Below are 12,499 nucleotides of genomic sequence, written 5' to 3'. Positions count from 1 at the left end.
TATATTATAAATGGACAGCACCCTTTCCCTTTTTGGGGATGGAGTGAAAAAACGTGTAAGAGTACACAAAAAAGTTAGGAAGGAGTCCTAAACCTGTTTTCATGAGTAGAAACAACCTAAGGCTAAGAGTAGTCGTGTGAGGGTCAAGAGTGATCTTCATTTTGTACGCGGATGTACTTTGAGTTTGAGTTTTCTTTGTACTCTCGAGTTAAATACAAAGTTGGGAAAAGAGTTTCCTGTATATTGTGCCTTTTGTTCCCTTTAATTTTCTGTCCCTTCATCTATTTTTCGTTGCCTAAAATCAGTATCTACTTACTACGTTGAAACACTGCCTAAATAAATCTAAGTCCAAAGTTGCAGAATTTTGGCCGAGTGTTGGAGCAGGCTGAAGTCAAGTCGAGACTTGGCTGCCGCGCGGGCTGTTTTTGTGTGACAGAAATCACGCCTGTGATAGCTACCGTAGTTATATATTACGATACTCCGATATTTTATATGTTAAATATAGTAATAAGAACAGTAGTTTGTCTTGAGTATTTTATTTTAGCTATGAATTGCTCAAGCTAAACTAAAATACTCAAGACCAAGCTAAAATAAAATACTCATCTTCATATTAGTAATTCAAGAAGAATTGTCAAACCTTGATAACCCTTTTGTTCTCAAGATTCATAAAAAAAAGTGTAGTTCCTAATAAGGAGTTGGTGACCCAAGTCCAGCATTGAGATTGTCATCTGGCTAATAATTCACCTGAGTTGTGGTCAGGTGCGTCACAAAGATATCTTGATCTTTTAAAACCTTTTCTAGCTTTGGTTTGCAGTCATCGGTTGGCTGCTTTATATAATCCATATGTTTTACACACTCATAGAGGAAAAAATAGTATTTAATAAGACATCAAAAGTGCTATCTGCTAGTGGTCATAGTAAAATTCCGAGAAAGTAAGTACTCTATATTTGTTTGTTTTACAAAATCATTTCCTGACCTAAGGTCAAAACCCTTGAGTTCTTAAATCCCAAAAAGCTTATTTAATCATCTAAGGCACATGGATATTTTATATCCCTGAATGATGGATGGGTAAGAAGACCCTTAACTTAGCCGGTGTCCATACAATTGAAAAAAGGGTCAAGAATTGCTCTTGTAAAGATATGATACCTATAACTGTCAAGCCAGTAATGGTATGACTGTGAGGACCACCTTGAAGTCCAGGAAAGACTGCCTCGTTGATTTTGTGGTCATAGTCGTACAAAAGCTTCAGAATTAACATAACATAGTTATGCTATTAGTTTCAACACTATTAAATCAAGTATGATGACTATGTCATACCAATATAACTCAAGAGCAATATTGTTGCCTATTTCTGACGAAGAACAAGACAGTCGAATATTAACATATCATCTACATGAGATGTTGTTCCAACGTGATTGACATGATTTATATTTGTCACAAGGCGATTAGATTAGTTGTTGCTTCGCGAAATTTTAGGCATCGACGCGTCGTTGCAATAAATTTTCTTCTCTCAAGGTCATTCCTAAAGAATCATCTATTTACGGTATTTGCTATCCTTATCATGAGATTCCATTACCGAGCGAGGGCCCCCTTTTTTTTTTATTGTCGAATATCCATTAATCTGAATTTTTTGCAACTATTGGAACTCCAGCTGTCCTGATGTCATTTTACAAGAGTAGAATTGTGTTTTTTTATCAAATAGCAAGAGATACTCAAGAAACAACAATTAAATATAATGAGCAAAATATCACAACTATTTCACTTTATTTATTCTGTTGTAAGCACGTATGATTATAAAGAATACTATTATAAGACACCGAACATGTAATATTTACACAACAAATATCTTTAAAGGAACTTAAGCTCTCAAATTAACAAAGTAAAATAAATTATGATAAATTACGTGTGGTTAGCTAAGAATTGTTAAACTTAATGCAAGAAAGTATTGGGAGAGCATGTAATAACTATTGACTTAAACTTAATAAAGAAAGTTTTCTCTGTCGGAAAACAATTGTATAAGCTAAATATAGAAAAGTATATTTATGAATACAATTGTGTGACTCCAGGGGTCATGTGGTACTCAAAAAATCAATCTTTCGAGCACAAAAACACTTGCAGGAACTTATTTTATTTTATTGAGTAGCAAGAAATAAAACTCTACGGAGAAGCATAGAGCAGGTATAGAAATTCGTACATCAACCCTTCCTTCCAACCCCTGGTCCACCACTATTACTGCCACCGAGTTATTCGTGAAAACTTCAATCATTACGATAACACTTTTAGATCTAATTTCTACAAGAATTAAGCATTCCCGTATCCCATAATTGCATCAGTAAAAACGATTATGGCATGTAGCTAAACTTTTATAAAAAATAAACAACATATAACGTAAGCCAAAAATAAAATAAAATAAGCAATCATAGATGAAACTTACCCCTTTAGGATGAGGCAGGAAACTCCAAGAAACTGAGTGTGTTGTGGGTAGAACAAATCAAGTTGGGAATTTATAGCAAGAATTGGAGATAAGGCACATGTATACAGGATACAGAATAGACAAAGAAAACAGAGGAGCAAGTCACAGACGACAACAGAGGAAGCGGTAGTAGGATCAAGATAACTCCACAGAGAACATGCTAAGCACGCACGCAAGAGAAGCGGGCAGAGCGTGTCTAATTTTGTAAGCGCATGAGGCCCTAGGGTTTTTTCAACCGCTGCTACATTGAGTATTAGGGGCAGAACAGGTATAAACTATAATTTTTTGTAAACTCACATTGACGAGTAGTAAATGTTGCATATTTTTGTGTTGCTATATGACTAATGTGTGATCCTATGGAATCAGAAAATTACTTGCTATGTGACTTAGGGGCGAGAAGGGCTATGGATGTAGCTTTAGGCTTCTCAAATGCAGCTATAGGTGCTACTGGAAAATGAAATGAATCCTTCAAAGGAGCAATCATGACTCTAATAGTATTGAAGCAGAAACAAACATGTATTTACCAAATTCCTGAAACTCATCTCAACAGGCGACCTTGACCTGTTGAAGAAAATTTCAGAGGAATATATTGTTATATACCCCTCTTGCAATAGATTAATCATGCAATCTTTATGGATAACTCTTGCTTTTCACCATATAGTTATTGCAAGCCATTTCCTAAATTGAAAAGGTGAATGCTCCTAGTTCAAAGGTCTTCATATATGGCCAGCGTTTCTACCAGTATCAGCTTTGTTATCAAAGGATGGATCCGTTTGCAGTCTTTGGACGCAAATACGAGAATGTTAGTCTTCCATTGCTATCAGCATTGGCCTGCGGTGAAAGAACAGAATAAACTAAACTGGACTATGATCTGATTTACATTGCAACTGGAAATGCTGGCCATCTGCTTGTTGAGTTGGGCAGATGATCTTCCATCATCGGGCTAGAGATCAAGTATGAATAACCCCTTTTCAACCATTGAAGCAAGTAAATTGTTGGGGAGGAGGAGCAGAGAAAGTATGCAACTTGAGAAAGAGATCATAAATGCAATTAGACTTAGAGACAACATATGCTACAAACAAACAACAACTGACTGTGTTAAAAACTCCCAGACTCTGCCTTCTCATCTTATTTCTCCATTAAAGAAAGCAGATATGAAAAGGAGACTAGTCCTTCAGTTAACTGTCAAGCATGTAAAGCACAGGACGGACGACTTAATCATCTTTGCATAGTCTCAACATCTGATGAGCAATTCCACAAGTTCACTTTTCTTCAGTTTTGAGTAACCTTTAAGTCCTCTAGATTTTGCCAGTTCTTTAAGCTGAGGAAGTTTCATATCCTCAATTTTGATTGCTTCCGTTTCACCATGATTACCTGGTGACGTCTCCGTCTTGAGCTCAACCTTTTCTTTGGAGTTAAATGATGATTGTAAGGGGGACCTTTTCACAAAGCTTGAGGGTGGGCGTGTTGATCTTGGATCTAATGTTGGTGAATAATCTGTTTTGTGTTCCTTTTGACCTCTTTGATGAGTCGACCCCTTATCACCCTTCGTATTTGACGTTGTACCTTCAAAAGCAAAGAGGTAATTATCTAACTGAGGTGTTATCATTTGCACTAGGATTAATTTTGGGAAAAAGGGAAATGCTGGATACAGGCTGAGGCAAAACTGAAAGAAATTCATTACCTTTTGACTCTGTCTTCGAATGACGAAGGATTTCCAAGACCGAATCAATAGTGGGCTTCTCTTCAGAGGACTTGGTACTTCTTTTCTTGGAACTTAAAGAATCACCTTTTGAAATTGAAGATTGTATTCTCTTGAAAAGAGAAATGATCTCTTCTTGGTTAAGTGAATTTGATGATTTACTGTCGGGGGATGACTGTATATCGATCTCATCTCCTTTGGATGTTTTCCCTGGTGTAGCATCTTTTGAAGACTTCCGCCGCCTGCTCCCCTCAGCTCTTATGGTCGAGAGAGTTGAACAATGACAATCCCAACGATTTGTACTCACGGAACGACCATATGCAATCTCTGCCAAATTGAACAAGCTGCATCAAAAATCAATACCTCAGTTTAAATTTCCAGAATTTCATGCCATCTAATAAGATGTTTGCCCATTGTGATGTCTGGATGAAATGTACAGCGTATCTATGGTGCCGGGTGTTATCATTTCTAGTGGACTGAAATAAAAAGTATCTAAAAGTGCATAATCACAAGATCCATATACAACCGTATGTCCAATTATCAAAAGTCATCTCAGCGAAAAAATAATAATAATATGCATGAACACAACGAAAGGAGATTACCAGTGGTTCAAATATGTCTATAAATTCATCGAGTCCAACAATCTCCCGACGAATATGTCCGCGAAATCAAAGAAAATGTGTTCATTGCTCCTTATGATTTAGACATAGAAAGGAAATATTTCCTTTCTTGATGCAAGATGAATAAGAAACGAATTGATGTTGAACAAAGTCCACCATGATAAAATTAGGAAGAGAAGCCAAGTGCTTGTTTGACGACATTCAAAATTGTTTTGCCCTAATTTGACAGGGACGGCTAGAGAAGGTGAGCATGCATAAGTGGTACGAAAGCCATAACGGAGGCATGGGTTTTTCTCATGAAAATGTGAAACTCAGAGATGAGTATTCCGAACTGACTGAAAAATACAGCATAGGAGGCTTGATGACAGGTTATAAGGTCAGAAAAGCTAAGTCAAGCCCAACCAAAGAAAAGATGGTTGAGACAAGGATTAGTGATCCTGCTATAATACAAAATACCTAATAGCTAACGGCCTTATGGTATCTATCCATCCATGCTAAAGCTTTTGAGACCTAGGGTTTGAATCAAGGTCTTAAAAAGCGTGAAACACAAATACACAATAGACACATTGATTCAGCAAAGAAAATAGACAAAGTGGTTTTCCATTAATCTTGGTAGCAAGTGTTAGCTGACGAGTATTTTGGATTTTAGCTGTGCAATGTGCAACACACATATGAATCCTAGTAGCTCAAAACTAAGGTACTAGTAGTGGTTTTCCATTAATCTTGGTAGCAAGTGTTAGCTGACGAGTATTTTGGATTTTAGCTGTGCAATGTGCAACACACATATGAATCCTAGTAGCTCAAAACTAAGGTACTAGTAGTGGTTTTCCATTAATCTTGGTAGCAAGTGTTAGCTGACGAGTATTTTGGATTTTAGCTGTGCAATGTGCAACACACATATGAATCCTAGTAGCTCAAAACTAAGGTACTAGTAGTGGTTTTCCATTAATCTTGGTAGCAAGTGTTAGCTGACGAGTATTTTGGATTTTAGCTGTGCAATGTGCAACACACATATGAATCCTAGTAGCTCAAAACTAAGGTACTAGTAGTGGTTTTCCATTAATCTTGGTAGCAAGTGTTAGCTGACGAGTATTTTGGATTTTAGCTGTGCAATGTGCAACACACATATGAATCCTAGTAGCTCAAAACTAAGGTACTAGTAGTGGTTTTCCATTAATCTTGGTAGCAAGTGTTAGCTGACGAGTATTTTGGATTTTAGCTGTGCAATGTGCAACACACATATGAATCCTAGTAGCTCAAAACTAAGGTACTAGTAGTGGTTTTCCATTAATCTTGGTAGCAAGTGTTAGCTGACGAGTATTTTGGATTTTAGCTGTGCAATGTGCAACGCACATATGAATCCTAGTAGCTCAAAACTAAGGTACTAGTAGTGGTTTTCCATTAATCTTGGTAGCAAGTGTTAGCTGACGAGTATTTTGGATTTTAGCTATGCAATGTGCAACGCACATATGAATCCTAGTAGCTCAAAACTAAGGTACTAGTAGATTTTACTCTAAATAATTACTTTTGAGCTACATGTTAAAACTCTTCCCCTCACCTCTGCTTCCTTCCCTACCTCCGAAAGACATAGCTGCAAGAAAATCAGAAAATAGCAAAATACGACAAACCAAAGGATAACAACGACTAGTGCAAGACAGGGCCGGCTCTAATGCCTTGTCAAATAAGGCGTGTGCCTTAGGCCCCAAATATGGGAGCCCATTTATATAATAATTTAAATAAAATAAAATTTAGAGTTTTTAGTACAAACTTAGACTTTTTCATATAAAACAAAAGAAATTTTTGTAAATATGTAAATAAAGCAACTATTTGGCTTACTTAAAATGGGTAGTATGAAAATATTTTCTAACGTGCGAATTGAAATTGATTTGACAAGAAAAAATAATACAAATAGAAGATACTATAAACTCAATCAAATAAAACGGCTTGATTCTTTTCCAAATATTTATACTCGTATTACTTGTAGAATAATGTTATTAGTTCATATAACAGTTTCTTTTTTCAAAACTAAAATTGATAAATCTTAGCTGAGATAAATAATTTCTCAAGAAAGATTAAATGGGTTGGTTATAGTGGGCGTTTGGACATAAGAATTGTAAAATTCCAAAACATGGTGAAAATGGTATTTGAAATTTAGAGTTGTGTTTGGACATGAATATAATTTTGGGTTGTTTTTTAAGTTTTGTTAGTGATTTGAGTGAAAATGTTGAAAAATAGTTTTTTGGAGTTTTTTAAATTTTCGAAAATTTACAAAATGCATCTTCAAGTGAAAATTGAAATTTTTATGAACAAAAACGTTGATTTCGAAAAAAAGTGAATTTTTTTTGGAAAAAAGGAAAATTTTTTAATGTCCAAACGGGCTCATAATATCAATTGAAAAGGAATTATTGGAAGAAATCGATTATAAAAAAATTATTAACAACTTTGCATCTCAAAAAGCTAGAAGAATAGATTTCAAATAAAAATATATATTATAATCTTTTAAAAAAATTTTGGCCTCATATTAATCTTTGGCTTTAGGCCACATATGAGCTTGAGCCGCCCCTGGTACAAAAACAGTATTACTGCTAAAGGTGAGGGCCTGGTTTTAGGTATTTCCTACAGTTAGTGTACTACTAGAACCACAGATATAGAATGAACTAACTCACTGATCAGTTTTCACTGCAATATATACCTCAAGCATATCAGTCATCCCCTTGAGTTTTAACAAAAATTGCAGGGATTTACATCTCACTGATACGTTTCCACAAATACCTGGAGTCCTATCATGAGACAAAAGTTTAATTACGGAGTAGTACTAAATTCCAACCTAGATCAATGTTCACATCACAAATAAGTTGGGGAAAATGGGCTGAACAATCCTACTTGCAATTCCAGTAGTCATAAAACCCAATTTTTTACACTAAAGTTCCCAATTAAATTCCCAATAATCGAAGAATGAACTCATTTCATAGAATATTTTCATAAAGCAATTGATTAAAGAAAGTACCTTTGGGTAATCGGATTTCCAACTTGGGTTTACATAAAGCAGAGAAGGACGGCAAGTGAGAGATGGAATTGGATGAGAAAAGTGCAGTTGCTGTTACACCCATATTTTCCTTTTTCTTGGAAAATTAATTTTCGATTCTTAAGAAATTATGAGTAGATATATAGTAGATTCCTTATTTTTATTTGATACATACATTCACCACCACAAAAAAGAGTACAACGCGTATGTGGGCTGACCACATTTTTGTCACGTGCCCCCTCTAAATGCAACTTGCAAGTACGAGCAATCCGAATGTGGTTTTGGATGAGAAAATGATTGGAATTTTTGGCTTGTTTATTCTTTTTGGGGTTGTTTATGTTTATTTGGAAAAAATAATAAATATCTAAATATTATGGTTTTATTCGTGAATCTTCAACTTTAATAAATTCTTTTTTTGTAAATGAAGTTTAAGTCTACACACGACTTTTGACTTTTAATTTTTTTTTTTAACTTTCACCAAATAATATTGTCCAAATGCCTATTTATTTTTGTAAGTGAAATTGAATATTGATTCTCTAATCCTTACATATTATAGAGACTTTCGGTCAAGTGGTATTTATGGGAGCCTCCTCCACAATAAGTATGATTCGATTCTTATGATTTTTCTTTTAAAATAAATCTTTTTGATATTACATATTTAGAAACTAGAACTTCACAAATTATTTTATAATTAATACTATAATTTATAGTTAAAATATTGTAGAATAATATAAAAAATAATCAAAAGATAAATTATCGACTCCTCAAATAATAATTAATTGTGCCTACATAATTATTTGCAGTTCAGCGGTAAATCTCCTCCTTTTTTCTTCTTCCAAATCCATTAGCTTGCTTCTATGGACAATGGGTTTGTTTCTTCCCCCTTATACATGGGTTAAATATGATGATCAACCTTTGAAGATTAATAGCGAAAGGAAAATTATATTGTATGTATTCATTCATTATCCCAAGCATTGTTGAGGTAAATACTCTTTTTCTTTTTTGTCGTAATATTTTTTTGAATTTGAGTTTTGTCGCAGGGTCTGGGGTGTGATTTTCTTAAATGGTTGAATCAACATGATTAATTGCTCTTGAAAAATTTAGTTTGAAGGACCAAGAAAGGGAAGAAAAAGGTAGAGTCAATTTGTTAGTTAAGATTTATATGCCTAAGAAATTGAATTGTATTGCACATCCTCTTTAGTATGAAATAATTGTCGTCGGTTACTTTTTACTTTTGTAAGTAGCACAAATTGTTTTTTTCGTTTGTAAATATGTATGTTAGGAGAAGCTTTTGTTAGACTATTTTATTGCTTTTCGTATTTAAATAGTTGTACTTGAACCGTTACAAAATGATGTACACCAAGAAAAATGAAAAGTCTTATTACTTTCTCAATCAATTACATTGAATGTTTATGTTATGATTTTGATGATTATAATATATGGATGTCATGTTGTTCTTGCTATTGTACTTCTAGCTAAGTTTATTATTGTTGTGATAAAGTAGTTATACCTTATGATAAAGTTATTGAACAATGTGGTTTACTACTCTGTCGCAATTCAGCCTTCTCATTTTATTTTGGGAATAATGTTAAGGTAAAAGCTGAAATTTTATTGTACCTGGTTGAATATAAGTGAAAGAAAAAGTAACGCTTTGAAAATCATAGGTCTTTCTTCCATGAAACGTGGGTCACATAAATAATCAATATTTTATTAATAATTTGAATTATATAGAAAATAAATTTTATTTTTCAAAAATGAACATATTTTATTTAATTTTTTACAAGGATAATTTTACTTTTCGAAATCGCATTAAGCAGGTGGACCTTTTTAAATAAATATCTAGAGAGTTGAGGGAAGATGACCATATATTTTTGAACAATCCAAAATACAAAAATAGAATTGAAAAGTGAAGTATTTTTATTTTACTTTATGATTTCTCTATTTGATAAGAGCTGAATATGTTAATACGGTGCATTTATTTAGTGATAAATAATAACTCTTTGGTACCGACTTGTCTCCTTTTTCTTTGTCATTTTTTTGTGGATTTTGATTTCGATATATTAATCGATATTTTAGAATTGAAAACATTTTCAAGCTATACAATCATATCATTTGTACATTTTGTGATTTCGATATATTTATCGATATAATACCATTGCTTTTGCATATGATTATTAAATGAACTTAAGCCCCTTGAATATTCTCGTGCGATTAGGTTCAAAAATTTTACTAACAATCTCATAGTCATAACTAAAATATAAAACTTTGGTGAGTAGTTAGATGAATTACAATAAAATCTAATCTTTTTAGATTTCGATACAAAAATCTTTAACATATCTTCAATATTTTAATATTAAAAAAAGATTAGTTTATAAATTTGATGAGGTCCTTCTATCACGCGACCGCAGACAAATTCACCAGTTTAAAATAAATTAAAGAAAAGGCATGAAATAGAATAGTCGCATATTCAAAATAAATTAAAGAAGGTATTTTTACTTTATTAATCATACTTGATAGGGCAGGTAAAATAAATGGTATTCAACAATCTACATCATACCCTAATATTATTCCATTCTTAATTACTTTCACCCTATAGATTATTGGGAAAGTTGACATTTGATTTGTAAATTGATCTTGGTTGCCAACCGTCTGGAATGACATTTGGAGCGGTGACACTCTGCTTTGTTTCTGAAGTAAGTCTAAGGGAAAAGGGAGGTTTCTGTGTATCTGGTTGTATGCCAACACTCCAAGTTGCCCCAATCATTCGCTGCATTGGTATCCAACTCGAATTGCTTGTTTGGATTTCAACTAAAGAAAGGTCACCATCTCCATCTACTGCTTCAGATGTAACTGCGAAGAAATTAGGATTGGAGCCTTTGTCCACCTTAAATAAGATATTTGTGTTGTAATTACATGCTACCCTGTAAGGTTCAGTAAAAATAAAAGAAATTAATGCATTACTGGTGTTCATCAGAAGGAAAATAAGAAGAAAAAATTAATTTATTGCTTCCTATATAAAAACTTCCTATAAGATGGAACAAAGAAGTAAATTTTAGTTTTTGTAAAACAACTCACCTTTGGTAAAAAATCGAGATTCTTCCTGCATTATATAGTTGTGAAGCCTCACCAGCCTTTGCCAATTTTCCAAAGGCAATTCCACTTATATCGAAGTGAACAGGATCATTATTGCATGCTCCAGGGCACTCATCTGTAAGGGTTACTATTATTGGATTCCCTGAACAATGCGGATTTTGATCTTGAGTGCACAACACCTGAAAAATAATACCAATAATATAGAGATGTCATGCATTTATGCATAAAAATAAAATATTCATACACATTCTCGCTTTTGTCTAGAGTTTAATTTCCTTGTCATCTCATGCAAAATAAGGTACATTTATTCTACAAATTATAGATTCATAAGATCAATAGCGGAATCAGAAATTCTGTCAAGACAATTCAAAAAGATCTAAAATGTTACATTTGGAATTTGCACCTATATTTTCTCTAATGAGGAGATTTAAAACTTTGTATATTTTAAATGTATTTTTATCCAATTTATGTTATACACACACACCTGGTAACATGCTCCACATTCAGAGCTTTGCTTAAAAAGAGCTTGATTTCCTGCAGTGATCATTGCATTATAGGGAGCGCTTGCTACGTCATTTTCGAGCCCACATGCTCCACCTAGAACAGAAAAGTAAGAACAATATATGGTTTTTATCATTAGGCCTAGAATCACTAATAAAGTATGTAAAAATCAAGACTATATTGATCAAGCCATTTCGGTGAATATTTGTCTACAAAATTCTATTCGTATATTTTCCTTTTATTATGTAGGGGGATGGAAGAGGAAATTGATAAGGGGATTAAAAGATGCAAATCAAACCTCACCAATAAGGTAAAATTCAGATAGCCAATAATTAAAATAACTATGATTTACCTTCAAAATTATATTTGAAATTTAAAGCAAGTTTAGTTTAATTTTAATCAAGTAAGCCAAATAAGTCTTATGAAAAAAGAGAGTAGAAATAAACGACATTTCAAGATATTACCACTCCCGGGACTAGTAGGATTTTCATAAAAAGTTGCAACAGCTTGTGAATAACCGCTTGGTTGGCAAGAGGAAAATCTGACCAAATACGAGCAAAAAGCTACAAAAATCAAAAGGAAAAGACACTGAGGAAAATTTGCAGCCATGACCTAATAATTATCTGTGATTAGTGATGATATAATTATTTTTGCTAATTGCTTATGTAGTGCCATGTTAATTGGTACTATTTATAGTAAAAAAGAGAGTATTAGTTAGTTGAGAATATTAATTATGAATAATAAACCATTTTGCCAAAGTTGAGGATAGGAATTATGAATAATTAACCATTTTGCCAATTTAAGGTAAGAACTTTATTGCCTCACTATTTAGTTTGCAGATTTATAATGCAGGATTATAAAGCATATAGCGATTGAAAGTTTACTGCATCTCATGATCATGATTCTCATCATCTCTTTAATTCTTTTATTTCTTTTTGTCATATGCCAACTAAACACTATATGATTTAAGATCTCTACACCACAAAGCAAGAGGCATGTAGTAAACATATCGAAATGCATAACAACTAACCATAAGTTGAGAAGAGCAGAAGAAAAAAGATATTGATTAATAAATACTTGAATTA

The 12,499-nt window shown here is 33.3% G+C and overlaps 2 protein-coding genes across 2 annotated transcripts; both read right to left on the bottom strand.

Annotated features, from left to right (window-relative positions):
• Positions 1 to 3,508: 3,508 nt before the first annotated feature.
• LOC107831262 (uncharacterized) lies at positions 3,509 to 7,959 on the bottom strand. Its single transcript, XM_016659015.2, has 3 exons — positions 7,803 to 7,959; positions 4,158 to 4,502; positions 3,509 to 4,039 (listed from the first exon to the last, which is right to left on the bottom strand). Exons 1-3 carry the CDS (start codon positions 7,903 to 7,905, stop codon positions 3,708 to 3,710), a joined length of 780 nt encoding a protein of 259 aa, XP_016514501.1. The 5' UTR covers positions 7,906 to 7,959; the 3' UTR covers positions 3,509 to 3,707.
• Positions 7,960 to 10,410: 2,451 nt separating this feature from the next.
• On the bottom strand, positions 10,411 to 12,023 carry LOC107831261 (putative expansin-B2). The gene is made up of 4 exons (XM_016659014.2): positions 11,879 to 12,023; positions 11,398 to 11,510; positions 10,896 to 11,092; positions 10,411 to 10,741 (listed from the first exon to the last, which is right to left on the bottom strand). Exons 1-4 carry the CDS (start codon positions 12,021 to 12,023, stop codon positions 10,411 to 10,413), a joined length of 786 nt encoding a protein of 261 aa, XP_016514500.2.
• Positions 12,024 to 12,499: the final 476 nt, after the last annotated feature.

The sequence above is a fragment of the Nicotiana tabacum genome, chromosome 3 (genome assembly GCF_000715075.1).
Source record: "Nicotiana tabacum cultivar K326 chromosome 3, ASM71507v2, whole genome shotgun sequence".
Lineage (NCBI taxonomy): Eukaryota > Viridiplantae > Streptophyta > Magnoliopsida > Solanales > Solanaceae > Nicotiana > Nicotiana tabacum.
The sequence above is the reverse complement of the archived record's forward strand: the minus strand, read 5'-3'. Positions and strand labels throughout refer to the sequence as shown.

Excerpts from the sequence above, each read along its gene's own strand:
- LOC107831262 (XM_016659015.2), bottom strand. The coding sequence starts at position 7,905 with ATGGGTGTAACAGCAACTGCACTTTTCTCATCCAATTCCATCTCTCAC. Across the intron at positions 4,503-7,802 it reads GGAAATCCGATTACCCAAAG|AGATTGCATATGGTCGTTCC; the intron begins GTACTTTCTTTA and ends TCAATTTGGCAG. Across the intron at positions 4,040-4,157 it reads TTCGAAGACAGAGTCAAAAG|GTACAACGTCAAATACGAAG; the intron begins GTAATGAATTTC and ends TTGCTTTTGAAG.
- LOC107831261 (XM_016659014.2), bottom strand. The coding sequence starts at position 12,023 with ATGGCTGCAAATTTTCCTCAGTGTCTTTTCCTTTTGATTTTTGTAGCT. Across the intron at positions 11,511-11,878 it reads TCCTACTAGTCCCGGGAGTG|GTGGAGCATGTGGGCTCGAA; the intron begins GTAATATCTTGA and ends TTTCTGTTCTAG. Across the intron at positions 11,093-11,397 it reads AATGTGGAGCATGTTACCAG|GTGTTGTGCACTCAAGATCA; the intron begins GTGTGTGTGTAT and ends ATTATTTTTCAG.